Source organism: Phyllostomus discolor, chromosome 1 (genome assembly GCF_004126475.2).
Source record: "Phyllostomus discolor isolate MPI-MPIP mPhyDis1 chromosome 1, mPhyDis1.pri.v3, whole genome shotgun sequence".
Classification (NCBI taxonomy): Eukaryota; Metazoa; Chordata; class Mammalia; order Chiroptera; family Phyllostomidae; genus Phyllostomus; species Phyllostomus discolor.
In genome coordinates, this window is record NC_040903.2 from 208,240,104 (window position 1) to 208,261,433 (window position 21,330).

Sequence of the window (21,330 nt, forward strand, 5' to 3'; positions counted from 1 at the left end):
CTAGAGGGCGGGACGAGCCACTGCCTTCCAAACCTCCTGCAAAGAGCTGTTCAGGAGTCCCCAGGTCTAGTCGGAGGCGCAGGAGGGTCGGCTGCATCCTGACTTACTGAAATGCCTTATGTCTCGTGTGCACTATGAGTTCCTGGCTTTGACGTCAGCCGAAGAGCCGGCGGATGCTACAGCTTCTCTTATTTTGTACATGTGGGGCCAGAGGCCCGAGACTGGGGCTGGTAGTCAAGGTTCAGGCGACCTGGGCTCTGCCCCAGCCCATCACGTACCAGCTGTGTCCTGCTGGGCTCATCTTCAAGTGTAATTCCCTCCTCTTTAAAGTGGGTTGCTAATACCCTTCTTCACAGGGCTGTTGTACAGGGATTTGGTGTGTTTTCCTCAGAAAGCACCCTTTAAATATCTGTTGAAGTTATTATTCTTGATTTTGTGGTTAGACTTGCCAAAACCACATAATGTATAACATACCTGAACTGGAAAGCCAAGTCTCTTGACCACTGCTTTTTCTGAGCTAAATGTCAATTTATAGAGTGGCAGAATTCATGCTAATTTTATAACTTTCGAGTCATCAAATATGGTTCCCTGCTCTCTGTCTTCAGTGGCCCAACCACACGAATGCATGCCAGCCTGGGACTGTCCCCAAGCACCGAGTGCCAGAGTACAGTGGGCCCGGCCACCTGTCCGTGAGCACCTGCACAGCAGGGCCTGTGCCGCGCTCCCCCGTGTGTGCCTGATGCTCACACCACCTGCAGCGAACAGCCCCGCCCACCGTCCTGTGGTGGGCAGGTGGGCAGGGTGGAACCAGGGCCCAAGGCAGGCCCCCTTCTCCCACCCTGGAGGTGCTGTTTCTCATTCGTGCCTGACAACTGCCTGGACCCCCAGCAGCCCCGTCATTTGAAAAAAGGAGAACGAATAAGCACAGGGATTTAAATACTTTTCCCGAGTCACGCAAAGTCGTGAAGCCAGGACTTGTGCGTTCCTACCTGCTGTTTCGACATCTGTTTTAACCCTTTCATAGCCCACATCTTGGGTGTGTTCTGCTCAACCAAGGGCTTGCTACACGGGGTGCTAGATACGATGTTTTGCTTCTCCACCCCCCTCCCCTCTGTATGTGAAGGTATTTTGTAACACAAACGTGGATTTAATAATATACGTTCTTTTCACCACTTACTATGTTATTAATATAAGAAAAATTCTGTTTTAATATGATAACACAAGTCTTTCTGCTGCCACCACATTCAGTGTTTTTTGACTACACCCTGAAAACTTTGCATTTATTAATTTCTGTGTAAGCCAATTTATCTTATTTTAAAATTTTGTGTAGAGTCTCATTTGTTTTTATTAGTTTTTTGACAACTAAAGAAATTAGGCATTTCAACTTCTAATTACTAGAATTAAAAATGCAGGAAGTATTGAATCATTCTGAGTAACTTTAAAAAATCATTTTTCTAAACAAGCTTCACAGTACTAAAAAAGCTGTGTTGTTGATCAAGGACTTGTCCACTAGAGGGCAGTAAAAGCTGTTAGGAAAAAATGTTGAACTGAAACTTTACTAATTTAATTTCTAGTAGGGCAGAGATATGATTGAGGTTTGGGTTTTTTTCCCAATAAGTGACATGACTTCTTTTTCATCCTAGGCCAAGTTGGACATTGCATTTGGAACACACCACACGTAAGCAATTTTTATGAAATGGGAGAGGGCATGGTTTTAGTGGACCGATGCGTGCTATTCACAAAGGGCCCGTAGAGGAACTCCGGTGTGGTGAATTTGGGAGGAGGGGGGAGCCCTGTCAGTGAAGAATTAGAGGAAGTGGAGCTGTTTTCTAGCGGCCTTGACTGGGATCCGGCTTTCAGCAGGAAAGCCTGAACCCCGGGTGCGGTTTCTGCTCTCTGCCCGGGGCGTTCGTTACAGGAGAACAGAGGCTGTGTGCGGTGTGCGGTCCGGTTGTGGGCGGCTGTGTGTGTGTTAGCGACGGGCCTGCGGGCTCTGCCGCCTCAGAGACAGCCTGGTGATGTCCACGAGAGTCCGCGTTGCATCGAATAGAACATTGAGGGTCGGCTCCTTCCTGGGATGGAAAAAAATTGTTTTACAGAAAGTTTGTCACTTCAAGAGGCTGATGCCTGTTCTAGATCAAGACATCTCAAAAATTTCCTGTAGAATACTTTTCTGAGGCCTCGCCAGACAAAGACAGGGAAAACCTTTCTGTTACTTCCCATTTCACACATTGTACCCAAATCTCAACTGGACTCCTGTTTTAGGTTAGTTTTATACAGCTGTGTTTGCTGAGTCCTTGTGCATGTATGTGAGTGCATTTTTTAAAAAATAAAAAGTACAATTTTTTAAAAAATAAATCCCACTTCTCCAGAAAGGAAGTGTGACGTGAGTGTGACAAAGCCTCGTCTTTCCTCGAGGCCAGTCGTGGAGCCGGGGAGCCGGCTGCTTGCGGCGTGTTCCTTCAGGTGTCTGTCTGTCTGTCTGTCTGCAGGGCAGGAAGGAGACTCCAGGAGGGAGTGGGAGTGTTCGAGACCACAGTGTTCCTCCTGTTACAGTGACACAGAGGCGTGCCTTCAGCTTTCCTGTTACACACTTGAAACTGTGTTTTGCCAGTGTGCTTTAAAAAGGGGAACCAGAGTGGACAGAGTCGAGCCGTTTTGTGAAAGATGCCCACCAGCCCTGCGGTGTCTGGTCGTAGGTGCTGTTGAGCAGACGATGCAGCATTTACCAGCCCTCCCCGATTGGGAGCTGCAGGCTAATGAGGACAGGCTTTGAGGGTCGTTGAACGTGAACTCAGGCACCCAGCTCCAGTAGCGATTATTCCTCGGGTAGCATTGAGTCCGCAGGATGTTACTTCCATCGGAGGATACAAAGTCGCCGTGAATAAGGCAGCTCGGTATCTTTCCTAGACCACCAGTGCCAGGTTCGGGTGCTGGCCACACGGTCCGTGCCAGCAGTCGGCAGTTCATGGGCACAGTCACCCTGTATTTGACAGGCTAGCGAATAGTAGCAGAACTTGTGGCTCTGACCCAGGAGGGACTGAGCGTGCGGGGCCTGGCCAGGACCTAACGCAGGAATGCTCGACTGAGCCCAGAGGGGCTATCTTTTTTTCAAGGCCTTTCAAGAAAATCCGGGTCCATCATTTTAAAGGCCAGAGGCTCCAAGTAGCAGTTTTCCTCAGGCCAGTGCTGGGAGCAGGAATTGTTGTGTGCTCACTGCTAAAGCAGACTCGTTGTTTGCCCTGGTCCACCCCGCCCTCCCCAGCACACACACACTTTGCAAGTTCATTCCCCCTCCGCCTCCCAGCAGACACCCTTTCAAGTGAAACCCCAAAGAGTTCATATCTTGAAATTACTTTCTGTTGCTTATTCTAAAATGTCGTAGGAATTATTCATTAAATATCTATTACATTCTTGAGACACAGCTCTAGGGGATATAAAGTGTTTTGAAGCCTCAAAACACTTTGTTCCTGTAGCTTTCAGTCAGAGAGGCCAGACAAGCGTCTGATTTAGAAAAGGAGGACACCCTTCCAGCTCTCGGTGACGGCTGTAAACCGCCTCCCAGCGTGACCGAGTGGAGCTGCCACAGGGTGCGGGAAGTGGCCTGGAGACCCTGTTCACTGGAGCAGGGCCTGTGTTGGCCGTGGGTGGGCTCTGTGCAGAGCGTCTGGAGTGGCCGGGTGCGGCCCGTCCTCCGGGAGCCCAGAGTCCGGTGAGGCACGTTGAACGTGCTCTGTCCGTACTCCGGCGAGAGGTCCTGCAGTCCCAGGCTGTCTCTTGCAAGGCTGTAGAATGCCAAAGCTGTTCGGCTCCCCCAGAGCTAGGAGCAAGGTTAGCTCGATGGCCCTGAGAATCGTAGGCGGGAAGGAGGGGAGCCAAAGCAGCTCCCTGTCCAAGGTCCCTGTCTAACGGGGACTGACCACAGGGTGGGCGGGACACACAGCTTTCCACGTCCACCCGCCGTCCCCTGTCTCCCCTAGGTCACATCATCCCCGCCTCGCCCACTCCCACCCTAGTGTGGTGACACGTGCAACCCCCTATCTGTCCCCTCAAGGCCACGTGCAGTGAGAGGACGACCCGGCACGTCCGACCCAAGCAAGCAAGCTCTTCCTCTGGCTGGTTCTGTGACTGGCGCCTCCCCCAGCCGTGGGCTCTGCAGCGGAGTGGGGGGTGGCGCCTGCTCCGGGTCACCGTGGGCATGTAGTGAACCGGCGTCCCGCAGAACCTCTAGCACGGCTCCTGGCACGCGGGGCTCTGCAGACGGGGCTTTCTTCCCTCCTCGCAGGAGTAGCTCCAGATTCGGCAGGTGTCCCCCTTGCTGCCCCTGCAGCTCAGTAGGTGACGTGCAGGTCAGCGTTCTTCAAGGGGCACCCCACATCTCACCCCTTCTTATCCATTTCCTACTGTGACCTGACGGGCCTGAGCCATCCTGTCTCTGAAAGGATCCAGGTGACTCCCCCGGGTTCGTTCACCGTTCTGCTCGGGGCTTGGTGAATTCTGTGAGTGGGTTCCCCTGGTAACTGGTGCCTCCCTTAATGGAAACATTTGTAAAACTCGTATCATGAATTCATAACTGGCTTATTCTTAATTATAATCAGCTGCTAATTTGGTAACTATGTGCATAAATGTGCCCAGATTCCTGGGCGCACATGTCGCGGGTGGAAAGAGGCTCCACAGCTGTCATTTCTCCAGCCTCAAGTTATTTGCCGCTCGCCAGCGCGGCTCAGATCCCCGTCTCGGCCGGAGCGGAGTCCCGTTCCCTGTTCGCACATCTGTGTCCAAGTCTTTTTATGCTGAGCCCGTCCCGTCCTAACACTGTCTGTGGTGTTGATCTGAGAGAATCACGTGCGAACTGGCCTCTGTCGGTTAATTTTAAGTAGCATTTTGGCCTTGAGGAGAGAATCTCTGGTTGGACAGAGAGCTCAGGTTCCCGAAATGATTAGAAAGCAATCAGGAAGCCGAAAATCACCCAACAGGACGTGACAGAAGAAAGCAAGGTGTTGAAGGACTGGTGGAGTGGACCGGGGAGGGCGCTGTACTCCCAACAAAGTGCAGTTGCATTCCATTCTCACAGCCACGCAGGGAAGCGAAAGGCGGGGGAGGCGGGTGGAGCCTTCAAGGTTCAGGCCACAGAATGACGTAGCGTCCTTGGGCTGCTGCCGGACGGAGGCCGGGGCTGAGGTGCCCGAGCTCCAGACGAAAGCCCCCCTGGGTGTGCCATCCCCTCTCGCTGCCATTGAATGGCATCTGGTGGCCGGAAGCCCGGGAAGTCCCCGCAGGGAAGAGAGGACTCACCTGGGACTGATGGAGAAAGAAGAAAAGTCGGTGGGGAAGGAAACGGAAGGCAGACCTCAAGTGCAGGCACGCTGGGGCCGAGTGTGGCGTCTGTGCAGGGCGAAACCGAAGCCTCTTCCGAACTCTCTGTAAACTGCAGCCCCCGGTGGGAGAGAACCGGGCGTCTCAGTCTTCCGCACACGTCCGTGCCTGCCCGGCCACGTGGAGGTCGTGGGCCAGGGCTGAACTGACACGGTGCGGAGCGCTCCAGTGTATCGTTTATTCTGGGGTGACTTTTTAAAATGCTGGTAATGACACGGTGAGAGGTTGTGGCCGTGCTTTGGAGAACACTGGACAGGAAGGTTCCTACTGTCCCTACGGTAACAGATGGTGCTGGGTAGACAGTGGGGGGCCAGCCTGGAGGGGAAGGGCCTGAGTGCCAGGACGGGCCGCGTGGGCGGGACGCAGCAGAAGCACGTGGACCGCCACGCACTCGGAGCATTTCGGAAGGTGGTTGGTTTTCTGCCGAGCATCTGAGCAGGCTCTGACAGCTTGTAGAAGAAAGGATGATTGTAAACGTTACAAGTGTGGGTAATGAAGGAGTTTGAGGGATTCCTTTCGCTATCACATTGGCATTAGGAAGGCATTACGTTTTTGAAAGTGCTGTTTGTTAACCTTTTCTGATGCCTGCTCCGGTTTTACAGGAAAATGATGCTCCTGCTGTACGAAGAAGGCCTCCGGGTCGTCATCCACACGGCCAACCTCATCCGCGAGGACTGGCACCAGAAGACGCAGGGGTGCGTGGCCTCCGTTCGCCTCGCGGCGGGGCTGGGCGTGCTGGGGCGAGTCAGAGGCCAGGCAGCACACTCGCTCTGGTCTCCTTGTTGTTCTGTTTTGTTTTGTTTTTTAAATTGTGTAAAACCCACTTGTGTGGCACAGAAGACACACACGTGCAGGAAAAAATGATAGCATTCTTTTCGTATTTCCCCCCCCGTTTCCCTCTCTTGAGGTGACCAGTGTTGACAGGTTGGTGCCTCATCGTCCACAGCTGCTTCTGGTCCACCCATAAACACGGGTAACTGTCTGCACTCAGCGGGTGTTTTTCATTGTTTTTACAAAATGGGATTCTACACATTTCACAGCCAAGTGCATCCTAGGGCCTGAGGCAGGAGAGAGGACGCCGGGGGGAAGGTCTGAACTTGTCCCGGTCCCAGCAAGACCTGCCAGAGGGCCTTCTGGTCGCCACACGCCCCTGCACCCACTCGTGCCTGTGCTTGCACTTCCTGGTGAGCGTCACAGGAAAACCTGAGGGGTGGCCTCATGCTGAGAGTCCCCTCGCCCCTGACCAGTGCGGTTTCCCACAGAACCAGCCAGCACCGGCGTGTTTTCAGGGCCTTTGACACGCTCAGTGGGCTGCGAGTCTCGGGACTGACAGGAAGGTGGCTCTGGCCTGGCTTGCATTGCTAACCCTGTGTCCTTGGTGCGCGTGTGTTGGGTCTAGTTTTTTCTCTTTTTTTCAGGAGGGGTTTGGGTTTATTTTTAGGGACTTTCCCAGATCAGGTTGTAACATTGTTCTCCCTCCTGGTAAGCCCTTCCTTGTGAGGAGCTTTAACTTACCTTTCCTTCATTTAAGCTGTTTGGTACGGCTCTGCCCCCTGTTAAAGATGGCTAAGTGCTAGTTAATAGCTTCTGTGTTAGAGGGACTCGGGCATCCCTCCAGGAGCCTTTCAGGGTTCAGGTATTCTCCACTGCCTTCTTCCCCCTCTCCCCCCCACCAACTTTGCCCCATATCATTGCCCCCACCCCCCAGCTCTGCTAGAACCCCTAACGTGGGGAGTATTAGCCACCCGAGCCCACTCCCACCGAGGGTTGGGCTACAATACAGAGCCTTCCGGCCTCCATCTGCTGGGCCTGCTCTGACCTAAAAGTATGTGGAGAAACAGAGGTACCTCTCCCCCTCCAGACGGTTTGTCCAGTTTGAAAGATGGTCTCTTCCCTGAGCCGACTTCTCCGGGTCCCTCTCTGCACTCCCCTCCCCCACCCCCACTTCCTGTTAGTTCTTCTTTGAACACGTTCTAGTTTGAACGTCCCACTTACAATACGCATCTCGAAATGCAGTGTGATTCCGACTGGTTCAGGGTCAAGGGGACCATCACTCTGTCTCCAGGAGCCTCAGCCGCAGGACCTCCTGACCCACCGGGTTTCAGGTTAACTACACCTTTGCTGCTTCGGGGGCTTCTAAGCTGCCAAGTTGGGTTTGGGGGCTCGTGACTTATATGTGGCTCCATCAGAGGGAAAAAAAAGGGGGTGAGATGAATACAGCTTTTCTTGGGGAAACAGTATCGACGTCACAAATGAACTGATCAAGTTGTGATGCCTGCGTCTTAGTGGCTCCAGGACTCCCACGGCTCCCGCCCCCGCTGCCAGAGCCCGGGTTCGAGTTCGCAGGCAGCCTGCTTCCTCAGGCCTCTCGGGGGCGGCCCTCACCGGGGGAGCAACCTAGGGTGAGGGCTGGGGTGTTACTTTCCCCCTTTATTTGAAAAGATATAAGCCCTGGCTGGCATAGCTCAGTGGATTGAGCACGGGCTGGGAACCAAAGCATTGCAGGTTCGATTCCCAGCCAGGGTACATTCCTGGGTTGCAGGCCAGAACCCCCAGCAACCACACATTGATGTCTCTCTCTCTCTCTCTCTCTCTCTCTCTCTCTCTCTCTCTCTCCCTCTCCCTCTCCCTCTCCCTCTCCCTCCCCCCTTCCCTCCCTAAAAATAAATAAAATCTTAAAAAAAAAAAGAAAAGAAAAGATATTAACTTTCTCCAAAAAAAAAATCATGACTAGGAGGTAGTAGCTTGGGGTGGTTTAAAACTCAGAACGTGCCCAGGGTGTGGAATCTCCCCCCAACCCCCCTCTGCACCCCGACTGGCGCGCTGCCATCTCCCGGCTAGTCTGCGTTCTGCGCTCTGACACCGCGGTTTCACGTTGTGGTTGTCACTTTTCTTTAATCCTCACCCCAGGGTATGTTTTTATTGATGTTAGAGGAAGTGGGGGAGAGAGAGAAACATTGCATCCTATATGTGCCCGGACCGGGGATCGAACCCGTAACCCTTGGTGTACGGGACAAGGGTCCAGGCAGCTGAGCAGCCCGGCCAGGGCCGTGGGTTGTCACTTTTTACAAACATTTAAAGGCCGTTGTTACGGGGGATCTTCATGACTGGTCTTCCGTGGCGCTGCTCATCCTTCTCTGCCGTGCAGGTGGTCTAGCCGTCTTTTTCAGCTGCTGCTTGGTCCACCTTCAAATTGCTCACTTTTAAAATTATTTGGCCCGTGGCCATTTTCTCATCTCATTTTGTGGGGTGTCAAAATGCCCCACACCTCAGCTTCCCGGTGCAGGGAGTTGCCGCCTGTCCTGTTCCTCAGCCAGAGCCACTCCTGTCTGCGGGTGCACCTGCTCCAGGGGAGCCCCCCTCAGACCATGGGCTCCGAGTCACCATTGTGAGGGGAGACCTCACATACGCATCCAGCCCAACGTGGTCCTTGCCCGCACAGGGGCAGAGGCCCAGAGGGGTTGCAGGTTTTGCCTCGGTGGCACGGCCCATGGGGAGTGGGTCCGGGTTCAGAGCCTGCGCTCCAGTCTGGGTCAGGCTGTGCTGCTGCCTGTGTGGCGGGTCTCCCCCGGGTGGGAAGGGAAAGTGTGACAGTCCACCTGCTGCAAGGGACACGTCCCGAGACCGGAAGAGGCAGAGCCAGGATCCCTGTGGCTGCGGAAGCTTCCCGCCCTAGTGGCCTCATCCTGAGGGCTACGAGGTGGAAAGCAGAATTCGGCAGCTTCTGCTTTGGCTCAGTGGGTAGAACTAGGGGGAGGAGAGAAGGAGCCCCAGGAGGGAAGGGGTGGTAACAGCTGATACGCCCCCACCGCTTCCTGAAGCTGGACACTGATCATTACCTCGTGTGCACCCGTTAGCAGGACTGTTAGCCTGATTTTGCACTTGGAGAAACTGAGCACAAGAGCTTTGAAGTGTACTTACATGCCATCCACCACGGAGCAGTCTGTGGAAGGACTGGGTTTGGATGGGGTTGTTTTCCCCGTGTGGGTATAATGTAGAAGTTCTGGCAAAGTGTGTTGTTTTCCTGTTAGGAAAAAGAACTGATAGAATGAAAGATGTCTTTAATATTTTGTTTCCCGTGTTATCTGAAAGACTGAGGTCTGTGTTCATCTAATATCACTAAATGCAGTGTATCCTCAGTCCAGACACCCGCCAAGTATAGGAGGTGAAAATACCGCAAACTGCTCTAGCATATGCATCATGGAAATGATGAGCTTGTTTATTGAAAATAGGTTTGCACAAGGTACATTTCTGTCATAGTAACTTTTATTCTTTTCTGCTTGGCTAAAAAGCTACATTGATGCAGTCATGGCCAGAAATTGCTGGGCTTACAGCAGGGGGTGTGGATTTGCTACAATTGAGAGTAGAACGATTAGCTGTTGTCAGCACGTTAGGAAGCAGCAAGGCCAGCGAGGGAAGGAGGAGGAGGGAAGCGTGGTGGTGAATGGGCGAGCGGAGCGTCGGGGGGTTGGATGGGGACAGGTGGGGAGAGGCCCGACCTTCCTGGGTCTGAGTTCACAGTGAGTGTTCAAAACTAATTCTGAACACGATGGAAGCCGTCCAAGTGCTGTGATCAGATTCATGTTCCGTAAGGATCACCCTGCTTCGTGGGCGGAGGTAGTAGTGGGGACTCACCTCTTCCGTGGGGTGAGCGCAGACTCCAGGGAGAGATGGCACTGTGACCGGGTGGGTGCGGGCCTGCCTGTTAATAGTCATTTTTCCCCCGCTCCAGAATATGGTTGAGCCCTTTGTACCCACGAATTGCCCACGGAACCCACACATCTGGAGAATCGGCTACACACTTCAAAGCTGATCTTATCAGCTACTTGACAGCGTATAACGCTGCCCCTCTCCAGGAGTGGATAGACATCATCCAGGACCATGACCTCTCTGAGACCAAGTACGTGCCGTCCTCGAAGTTGGTGGGGGGCTCGCCGTAGGCGATGCCTGAGAGCCTCGCGGGTCTGGGGTGCAGGGGTCTCGGCAGGGGCTGAGTGACTCTTGGCCACCCTTACACGACGCGATGAAAGCAGGAGGCAGTCACGGCACACCTCCTGGTTCTCGGCCGCCGAAGTGGAGGCCAGGGCATCCTCCCGCGGGCCCTCAGCTCCTACCGGAGGAATCTTCGAGGGAATGGGTCCTTCGCCTGGCACCTTACACCAGCAGTCGGTGTGCTCGAAGAGGAGTTGAAGTGTCGCTTACTCCTCTGAGGAAGCACCCCAAGAAAATGAGCTGGCTCTTACACACCTCGGGATTACATGGGTTTTCATCTGGGGCACAGTCCGTGAGTCACATCGCTAACGCTCCGCAACTTACATTCTGTGTCTTTGCAGTGTTTACCTCGTCGGATCAACCCCAGGACGCTTCCAAGGAGGCCAGAAGGACGACTGGGGGCACTTTCGGCTTAGGAAGGTGACAGAATTTTTACTCGTTCAACATGTTTAAACATTTGCAGGGGCATCCAACCTGCGGCCCAACACAAAAATCATAAATTCACTTAAAACCTTTTTTTTTTTTTTTTTGCTCGTTAGTTTTCGTTAGTGTTTATGTATTTAACGTGTGGCCCAAGACCACTCTTCCTCCAGTGTGGCCCGGAGACGCCACGGGTGGGACAGCCCTGCATGTGTGCTGTCTGTTACAATGTGTGCTGTCTCCTCTTTCACTGGCGGTTGCTTTGTTGGCGGCATCGCAGCGTCTGGAGCACAGCTCTGGGCAGATAGTGAGCACTCGGCAGGTGTCTAATTACAGTTCTCCGTGGTCTTCAAGTTGTGTTATGCCTCTCCTATAGCATGAACTGTTCTAAATGGACCTTTAGTTGTATATCTTACAACAACGATAACTAGAGACTTCTCACGTTGTAGCACTTGATCAGCATATCAAGGACTTTTAACCTACAAATTCAGTAAAGAGCAGAGCAGAGTTTTGCAGAGAGGCTACAGCCGAGCTACACTGTGTTTTGTTCCCTAAGCCAGAGAGAGAATTTAAGAGAATTGTTACCACGACTGGCTGCTGGTATGCAAACGAACAAAGAAAGCCTTTAACGCAGTGCAACAACAGGCAAGTTGAACACTGAGGTTTTCTTCATCTCCTGCCCTGACCCCCGTGGTTCAGCTGGTTGAGCGTGGTCCCATAAAGCAGCAGGTCCTGGGTTCAACACCCAGGCAGGGCACGTGCCTGGGCTGCGGGTTCGGGCCCCGGTCAAGGAGCTGCCAGAGCAGCCAGTTGATGTTTCTCCCTCAAGTCGATGTGCCTCTCCCTCCTTCTCTCCCTCCCTTGCTCTTTAGGTAGAAAATAAGTATTTTTTTGAGTTTTCTTTATCTCCTGTTAGGAAACAGTTTACCGACCTTAGTAATATTCCTAAAGTGTCTTCCCTAAAAGCCTTACCTCTTTTCCCATAAATTATTTATGTTATGTAAGAATTCTCCTTTGTTAATGAAATTTTTAATTTTTTTTTTTAAATGAGGCCGCAGCTGAAAGCAGGCAAGATCTGGCTGCCAAGCTCTCAGTTCATACTGGTGGGAGAGGCATAACAAAAACACAAGGTCGTGACCTAGAGCGACCAGAGCGACGGGCCGAGTTCACAGCCTCACGGGTGCCTGGGCTCCGGTCCTGACCTGCTGTGCGCAAGTCACGTGACCGTGGCTTGCTCCCTAACCTGCCCCTCTTGTCATCTGTAAAATGGGCATAACAGTGGTGCTCCGCTCCCAGGATTGTGTGAGGGTTGAACGAAACGGTGGACACAGCCACAGGCCGAGTGCGCCGTCAGCACCAGCGGTCGTCTGTGGGCGGGCCGCTCAGGCCTCGAGGCGAGAGCATGGGCTGTGCGGCCTCACTGGACGCTGAGCATCATCTTAGAGTCTTCCAGCCACGGCTCACACCCAGGAGCTCCTGCTGCCTCCCAGCTGCCTTCCAGGGCAGCGGGGGGACGATCAGGGTTCTGCTTCATTGTTGTGAGCGGAGCAGAGGGTCTTGTCCGGGGTCGTGCAGCCCACCGGGGGCCGAGCGCAGACAAGACATGGGGTCTCGTAGTCGTCAGCTCAGCCTTGTTCCCTGCATGGTGCCGCACCCACTGTGCCCGTCCAGAGTTGTCCAGGCTTTTTGGCGGCAGTGATTACAAATAGTGACGCCTAGGCTGTGGTAAAGAAAGTAACACGCACTGAACTAAACAACTCGCATCAGTCAGAACAGAGGAACCGCGGTGCAGTTTTCTTGCTCTCTCCAGCCTCTGGGCAGATTCTCAGTGTGAATGTCTAAGTGGATGAGATTTCCTGACGTTTTTTTCTAAATTGCTTCTGGAGCTTTTCCCCAGTATCAAAGCAGGAAGTAGAGGTCAACCTTAGTGTTCAAGGCAGTGTTATCTATATGTAAGTAGGTGCTCTCCTATTTAACAGAGCTACCTGGAGCACAAGCGTCAGATTTCTTTCAGTTGGCAGGAGTCAGAATGTACAGTGGTCCGGCCATCCATGTGTTCTGTAGGGGTGTTAAACAGTTATGGTTTCAATGCAAAAATGTGACTTCGCAAGGCAGGTTCGTGGTTTATCTGACATTCCCACTGATACACGTAGACCTTTTAAAAACGGTTTAATCTGCCCTGGCTGGCGTAGCTCAGTGGATTGAGCGCAGGCTGGGAACCAAAGTGTCCCAGGTTCGATTCCCAGTCAGGGTACATTTCTGGGTTGCAGGCCATAACCCCCAGCAACCGCACATTGATGTTTCTCTCTCTCTTTCTCTCTCTCTCTCTGTCCCCCTCTCCCCCTCCATCCCTTCCCTCTCTAAAAATAAATAAAATCTAAAAAAAAAAAAAAAAACAGTTTAGTCTGTTCTTGCTTTTAGTACAAATCAAAGAATCTGAGGAGAAGAAGACGTGTCCTGTCTACTTAACTCCAGTAAAATATTTTTGGAGGTTAAAAAGTATCTCCCAAGGAAGGGAGAAATGGACGGCTGTGTATGAAATGGATCACTAGTATTTCCAGCACGTCTGTGTTAATCGGGGGCTTCCAGGGTGGGAAACCGTGTCCTGAGTCTGACGGCGCTTCTGCTCCTGCGAGGGGAGTGACCCGCATCCTCTGTTCCTCTTCCCAGCTCCTGAGAGAGCATGCCGCGGCCACGCCCAGCGCCGAGGCCTGGCCCGTCGTAGGCCAGTTCTCCAGCATCGGCTCCCTGGGGGCCGACGCGTCCAAATGGCTGTGCTCCGAGTTTAAGGAGACCTTGGCGACCCTGGGGAGGGACACCAGGGCCCCCGGCAAAGGCGACGCTCCGCTCCATTTGGTAAGTGCTCTTCCTCCGGGGGCTGATTATCCGCGCTCTCTGGTCCAGGAGGGGAATCGGGCAGGAATCAATCAGTCCTCCTTGTCGTGCAGAGGTTTTGTTCAATAGCTCGGGGTGGACACAGCAGGCTTTGTAATCCAGGGGCCCTCATCACGTGGTGCTTGAGGGCGAGCGGTCCGGCCAACGCGCCTGTCCGCCACCAGTGAGCCTGCGGTCTTCCAGGTCCGCAACCTGGGCTGCGGTTGTCAGCCCAGGAGAAAATGTTTGATGAAGCATTGCCGGCAGGATTCCGAGCATGATTGATCATGTAGACGCCTCTGAATTAATAGTTAATTTTGTGTTCAATTCAGTGTTAATGTGGTATTTAAGAGGAAAAACTCAAATCGAAGTGTAATTTTTTTATCATCAAATTAATTACCAGAAGTTCAATTTTTTTTCATAAAATGGGAACTTTTTAAAATTTAAAGCACATTTTCAAAGTCTGTAAGTATTTCTGAGATTTTCCTTTTTTAAAAAACTAGTCAGCGTGCCTTTTAACAAATGGTTTCTTCAGCATGGTACCTTCCTAGTTTTACTGAGTTTTTTTTCTTATTTATTTGTAGATCTATCCTTCTGTGGAAAATGTGAGGACCAGCTTAGAAGGGTATCCAGGTAATTGTTGGGAAAACCATCCCAATTGCATCTTTGGGTTTGTTTCATAAATGCCCTGGTAAACTTTTAAAAACAAGCAATGAGAATGCCTTCCTCCTTGGGATGTGAAAGTATTGGCTAGAAATTTGGAGATGATTTTTATCTTAACTGGGTAAGAATCATACAACCAGGTGACATGGAGCACTGGCAGTGTCCCAGAGATGGTATGTGAGGCCATTTGTGAGTGTTTTTCAGTCCTTACAATAACCCCCTTGAGTCGGAAATGAGATCTCTATTGGTAGAAATGAGGTTCTCACCCCTGCCACCAACAGCCTGGCTGTCCGAGCACACCTCCGAATCAGACCAGCTGCCTCTCCTGCCGCCGCCTTTTCAGAGCACTGCTGGCATGCCTGCTCTGCTCTCCCTCCCTCTCTCCGCATCCTGTCTGCGTCTGTGGTGCCGTGGGCTTCTTCCAAGCACGAATCCTGCACGCAGATACATTTAAGGTTCAGAACTTACGCTTGACATTGAGATGAAACCTTTCGCATAGCCCGATGGCTACATCTCATCTCTCAAGGGCTTCATCTGGGAGTGCCCACGATGATTTTGTAGACATCACCTGGTTCTCTGTTTCTCCTATACCAGGGCCAGGCACTAGACTTTTATTTGAAATGCAGTTCCCCGAATAGTGCCGTTGGGAGGTAATGACCAAAACCCCAAACAGTATGCATCTCTGGAAAAAAAAGAAGTCTGATTGGCATTGGCTTATGGCTGGAAGCAGAATGCTCTGAATCTGGGCTAATTTAATCCACTTAATGCTTGTCAAACCAGGTGTGACCCTGCCAGGGAAATCTCCATAGGGTTTGCAATGTTTTAGCCCATTTATTGCTTTTTGATGACAAAGGTGAAGATTATTTCACTGAGGCTCAGGGACATGGCGGGGTATTTTTTTGTTTCTTTCTTTGTTTTTGGTCTTCCTCCTGCACTTCTAATAGACTAGATCCATTCAAAGCATACTTTTTAACAGAGAAGAACACGGCATTTCCAATTAAGCTACTTTACAACTGGTCCTGAAACCCTAAGTATGTTTTTAGGGATTTGCATCACGCCACCTGTGGTGAGGTGGAGAAAGTTAAAGCCCTCTGCGGGCAGAGGTCCCTGTGGAGAAGTTCCATCCCGAGTTTGGAAAGTTTCATCCTATGATGAATATACAATGGAACTTCCCTCCTTTCAAAAATGAACAAAAAAAATTGGCCTCTAATTGTGTTCCCCCTGGGAACCATATCTTTATTTTCTTTGCAGGAACATGGCTTTTAGAATTCCTTTTTAAAAACTTACCTGTTTCTGACACTTTATTTTAGTGACCATTCTTTCCCACTGGTAAGACTCTGTCTAGCCAGCGTGAAGTCTGTTGGGAAGGAGCAGAGCAGCGGGCGAAGGAAGGCGGAGAACCAGGTTCCCCTAGGAGGTCTCACTCCACTCTGCCCAGGTGTCCTGGTCTCAGGCAAAAGCGAGGCGCTCCGCACCTCAGCTGGCCTCCATGCAGACAGCGGGATGGGCCAGGATTCTCTCCGTGTTTTCTTCTAACAGTTCAAATCCGTGCTGTTACAGATATCAAGTTACCATCGCCAAGTGATTAAATACCTTTTTCTGTAGACAGTATACATTTACACTTAATATGCATCCCCGAGAAAGGAAGCCCCACTGAGAGAACACACCTGTGCAAGTATAGGCATTTTTCCTTCAAAGAACTATTGTATAAGACGAAATGATGGAAGTAGTTTTGGGTTTGTTTGTTTTTTTTCCTTTAAGCTTGTCACTGTTTACTATAGATTTTTCTTCTTAATGAAGGATCCTCAAATTATATTCCATAGGTTTTATTAATTACTTCATTTTTCTTCTTTCCAAAGCCGGGGGCTCTCTTCCCTATAGCATCCAGACAGCGGAGAAACAGAGCTGGCTCCATTCCTATTTCCAGTAAGTAATTGGTGTAGAATGCTGCCGTTGCTTCCTTCGGGATAAGAGTGTTATTTATGTCATCTTTTTAAAAGAACCTTACATAATACAGCTATATATTTTAGCTACATATGTTAGTGATAGAAATAATTTAAAACAAGGTTTTGAACATTTTTTTTTTGGAATAGGTTTTTAATGCCAACGAGTGTAATTGATCTCTGTGGCATTTCTATTTATACACTGGCACACGAAGAAAAAGATAAAATGAAAGAACATTGTTGGATAGCTTAGGATTTACATAAGTATCTTTTGGTTCATATCTCCAGTATGGAAAGTGTAGGCATTCTGTCTGCACGGCCTGCTGAGGGTCGACCCTCACGCAGTTCCCCGGGCGCAGGGGCAGCACCTGCATGGCTGAACGGACAGGTGAAAGGGAAGTCCTCTGTGCTGCGGCCACAGCGGTCACACATCTGCGACTTCCGGGCTGATCCCAGTGCCATACCTGCTTCCAAGTCCACTTACTTTGCCGAACAGCCGGAAACGAAGGCTGATTCCCTTTCCGTCTAATCCAGTAGTGTGTCATCCGGAGGCTTTCTGGGACCCTCTTTTAGGAGGGTGTCCCTTACAGAGGACACTGGGTTTTGCGGACAATCTGTTCTCTCAGGGACTGTCCTCCTGTGAGTGAGGATGGTCGCCCCGGGAGGGACAGACGGCATTTCTTCCCATGGCACCTCAGTCCTGCCACGTGGCAGACCTGGAAACCAAACTGAAGATACATAAATGCCAGCATTCGACTCAAGTATTTCTGATGTATGCCCCAGCTTTTCAGCATCGCGTGACGATATTCATACTGTTTGTATGTTTTCCACTTTGTATTGTGTTTTATCAACAAGCTTTTACTGAGCTTCTTCTTAGCACTGTGGTGTGAGCACACTTCCAGCTTTTAAGAGCTCACAGCCCGGCTAGGAGATACGACGTGCAGACATGCCGGGAAAAGCACAACAGACAGAGTGTGGCATTTGCATACTTGTGTGCTTTCACAGCAGAGAAGCCGGGAGCACCATGTGCCAGAAGGCGCTTGTTGTGAGTGGCAGTACATTTTTTTTTCTACATTCTGCATTCTGAAGTGAACACGGGTTATTCTGCTCCCTGAGCCGAGTGTAAGAAGATACCACGGGTCGTATCAAAGGGAATTGTGTACTCGCCGTTTTTTTTTTTTTAGATTATAGGATTTGGGTTTTCGAGCACTTTTCTAATGTGAGGACTGTGACCAATTTGTACTTTCTTATCAGTGATTTGTGTCTTTCCTGTCACTAGCAAATGGTCGGCGGAGACGTCGGGCCGCAGCAACGCCATGCCGCACATTAAGACGTACATGAGGCCCTCTCCAGACTTCAGTCGGATTGCTTGGTTCCTTGTCACCAGGTAAACAGTCCTCATGTTCCTGGTGGGAGGGGCTTCTAAATGTGTGTGTAACTCCTGCTCTGAAAACCACGTTGTTTTCTAAAGGGTGGTCTTATGAATTGTCATTAGTTTTCTCTGTGTGTGTGTGTGTGTCCCCGTGTGTGTGTCCTACATGAGCCCTGTTGAAAGGAGGCCTGTGACTAACCCCTTTGTAGAGGTTGTAATCATGGCCTGATTTTATCCACGTGGCATTCCAGTGTTGTTAAGGCACACCTGAGAGGCGCAACCTAAATAATTTAGAAAATGCTCAGCATCCACTCTTAGCCCTCGAAAACAAGGGAAGATGTAGACCCCAAATACAGGGGACACCTACCAGCAACTCCCTTCATTTTTTTTGTTTGTTTGTCTGCCACTTTATCTCAAAGTCAGAGCATCCCAAACTGAGCTCATGCATCCGGGAGGAGATTTTTTCCCAGCATCCTCGGTGCTTTAGTGGCCCCTGCCCACTCTCTCATCGTCAGGCCTCACACCCGGCAATGCTCTTGTTCTGGTCCTTCCTCTGAGCATTCTGCGGCATTGGCTGAAGTCCTTCCCCCCGTGGGTGCTGGACACACAGGATGAAACAGTAAGGTTCACCTAGTGCATTTGAGGTTTCAGAGGTGTCAGAAAACAGACACAAGCGATGACGATAGGAGGAGACCTGTTCTACGGTTGAGGTGGGCCCGTGGGTGGTGTGCAAATATACATCAAAGCTTGTTCATCCTTGAAATGCCTCACACTTTGCTTTTCTGATCCCAGAAACACTCGGTCAGATACTTACCACCTGTGCTTCTGAAACGGTCACCTGTCTGCTGCCCCATCACAAGGCTGTCCTCTTCCCAGGCCTACCCGTCCCAGTTGTCCATGACCTTTTGTCTGTTGCTAACACGGGTTTTCCTCATTGTCCTGTGTTCAGAATCCACCCACACACACTTCCTACGGACGGAGGTCCAGCGTCCTCAGGTTGCCATCCACCCCAGCCACACCTTCCTCAGCTTTCTTACCCTGCGTTCCCCAGCGTGTGCTTCCAGAAGCGGCCAGGCTTCTCCCCTTTGCCCCTGAAACCGTGCTTCCTGCCCGCAGCCCAGGTGTTAGAGTGCCCTCCCCGACCCCCTTTCTGCTCTCTCTGCCTCCCCAGTTGAGCTCAGGTCCGGCGTCCTCTCTTCCTGGAGGCTTTGCCGGCTGCCTCTGGCCTCTCCCTCCTCCAGGGCCCTAGAGCCACGTGCTCCACATCCTGCCCGTTTCAGGTGCCCTTCGGAGCACATTTCATTCTCTCTCTCTTTCTTAGCCCTCACAGCTGTTCCGCAGTGCAGCTGTCAGTCCACCGTACAGAAGGGGGAACTGAAGCACAGAGAGGTTGCTCCAGAGACCAGGAACTTGGGGCGGGCACAGGAGGCTGTTCGTTCAGTAGGGTGGTCAGGGAAGGCCTGGCCAGCGTGGCCACATTCAGAGCGGAGGCCTGAAAGGAGGCAGGGGGCCGTGCGGGCAGGTAGCGGGGCGAGGGGGACGCTTTCTGGGCAGTGGCAGGAACGCATTCACTGTGTGTGAGAAGCAGCAAGGCGGTCTTGCTGGAGTGAGCGGGGCGGGAGGGCAGGTGCGGTCGGAGCAGCAGCTGTGGCTGGACTGCTTTTCCCGGCTGTCGAGGCAAAATCACCTTTGCCAACGTCTCCTGGGTTTCCTGAAGCTTTATTAGTTGTGGGTCTGCTCGAGGCAGTTCTGTGTCTATGTATTCGATAATCTGGATTGATTAGAACAACTGCTTTTTACGTTCTTATTTCATGAGGCTTTCTGGAACAAGACATGGCTTCGATATAGTCGGCTTTAGCTTATGCTCAAATAGCGTATCTCAACAGGGCTCTACTGGCATTTGGGTCCCACAGCCCCCCATGCGTTACAGGAAACTTCATAACCTGTCCCCCCCATACTAAATGCCCCGTTATGGTGGAAGCCCCCCAGATGCCCATGCATTCCGCAGTATCTTCTAGATCGTCTGTCCTGGTGGAGAACAGAATCGCATTCGAGAATAAATTCAGAGCTGACCCATGAGTGTCCCTGTCCTGTCAGTTAACACACTCGCCTGCCTGGGAGGGAGGGGCACCGTGCTGCGTCCCAGTCCACGGGAAGGGTGACACCTCGCAGACCTCGCGGTCCGTCACCCAGGTGGCTGGCGTTTTATGTTTTAAGAATTGATTTTAGCAAAAGATAAATATTTGAAAAGCTACATAAATTTAACTTTTGGGGGACACTTTCCTACTTCGATAGATTACTACCAGTTAGTGTTCATTTTGGGGACAAATAGCTAACTCTTTTTTTATTGAGTGCCACAAAAATTGAAACAGGTTCCCCAGGGGAAAAAAATCTTAATAGCAATAAGCAAGATGGAATACAAGGAATATGAATTTTGACTGCACGATTGTGAGACTTTCTGCAATACTCCAGATCCACACACCTACAAAAGCATTGCCCTGCAAGGGGGCCACGTTCTGAAATTGGGTACTTTCACCGAGATAGGCACATCTCTGTTGCGGGCCTCGGTACTCGTCAGCTTCAGAACTCGCCAGACCCGGGACTCGGCGCACTCGCTAGAAGTTGTGGGAATCACGCCACCTGGCAGGAGAGGATGCTCCGGCCCGTCCGTGGGCCACGCATTCCAGGGCAAGTTAATGGTGGGCACGCGGGCACACAGTGCCAGCGTGCTGCTGCTGCTGTGTAATGAGTCGCCGAGGACTGAGTGGCGTGAGCAGAGGGTCAGAGCCTTGACTGGGGCTGTGGTCTCCTCTGAGCTCACAGGTCTGCAGAACTCTGTTGCTCACGGCTGGAGGTCTGAGGTCCCTGCTTTCTTGCTGGCCGTCAACCAAGGCCCGTTCTCAGCTGAAGGGCCGCCTCTGTGCCCTGGCACACGGCCCTCCCCACACAGGCATCGTTGTTGGCTTCTTCGGAGCCAAAGGGAGTCTGTCTGTCAGGAGGAACCCAGTCACTCTTTTAAGTCTCACGTGATAGGGTCAGGCCCACCCAGGCTCATCCCAGACCTTCGGACTAACCTGGTCGCCTGGTGGGTGAGCTGATGGTGGGAGAGGACCCCGTCATGCTGGCAGCTTCTGCTCACACTCAAGAGCAGGGAATTGTTCGGGGGGCACAGACCAGGGGTGGGGGTTCTGCCTTCCACAGGCCTCGTTGGTACTTACCATCCGGTTTGCTCCATCTATCTTACTCTGCAGCCTTGATTTGAATTAATTTCTTCATTATTATCATCTTCGTTTTCGAAATTGAAGCTAAGTCTCCATAGTTAAGCAAAACTGCTCTCAGATGTGCTCGGAAGATGAGCCTCAGGCTGCAGGGCGGCTAGAGGAGCACAGTTCAGTGGGTCCGAGGAGACAGATCAGTGGCCGAGTCTGAGGGGGGCCGAGACGTGGGGAACCCCACCCCCCGGGCATGTGCCGTTGTTCGTAAGTCTTACCCAGGACACGCAGAGTTCCCAGAGATCTGGTGTCCTCGCCTTAAACCAAACCAAAACCACAAACGCTCGTCACCCTAGAGGCCGCTGCACGTGTTTCCCACGGTGTGCAGATCTCACTGCCCCTCCTCCCGCCCGTGCTCGGGAGGGGGCGTTGGCATCCCGGTCCCGGGGACCTCGTTTCACCCGCGTGACGTTTCACG

General features: G+C 51.7%; 1 protein-coding gene across 6 annotated transcripts in view; it reads left to right on the forward strand.

Moving 5' to 3' along the window:
- Window positions 1-21,330, forward strand: part of TDP1 (tyrosyl-DNA phosphodiesterase 1) — a 65,153-nt gene that overhangs the window by 14,307 nt on the left and 29,516 nt on the right. For 4 of the 6 annotated variants that reach the window (XM_036013093.1, XM_036013106.1, XM_028507339.2 and 1 more), the window contains exons 6-13: window positions 1,644-1,678; window positions 5,979-6,071; window positions 10,109-10,276; window positions 10,710-10,788; window positions 13,459-13,644; window positions 14,247-14,295; window positions 16,185-16,251; window positions 17,548-17,655. In XM_036013093.1, the coding sequence (XP_035868986.1) occupies window positions 1,644-1,678; window positions 5,979-6,071; window positions 10,109-10,276; window positions 10,710-10,788; window positions 13,459-13,644; window positions 14,247-14,295; window positions 16,185-16,251; window positions 17,548-17,655 (785 nt within the window). The remainder of the gene's footprint in view (window positions 1-1,643; window positions 1,679-5,978; window positions 6,072-10,108; window positions 10,277-10,709; window positions 10,789-13,458; window positions 13,645-14,246; window positions 14,296-16,184; window positions 16,252-17,547; window positions 17,656-21,330) is intronic. The other 2 variants (XM_036013103.1, XM_036013110.1) reach the window with 2 other exon arrangements.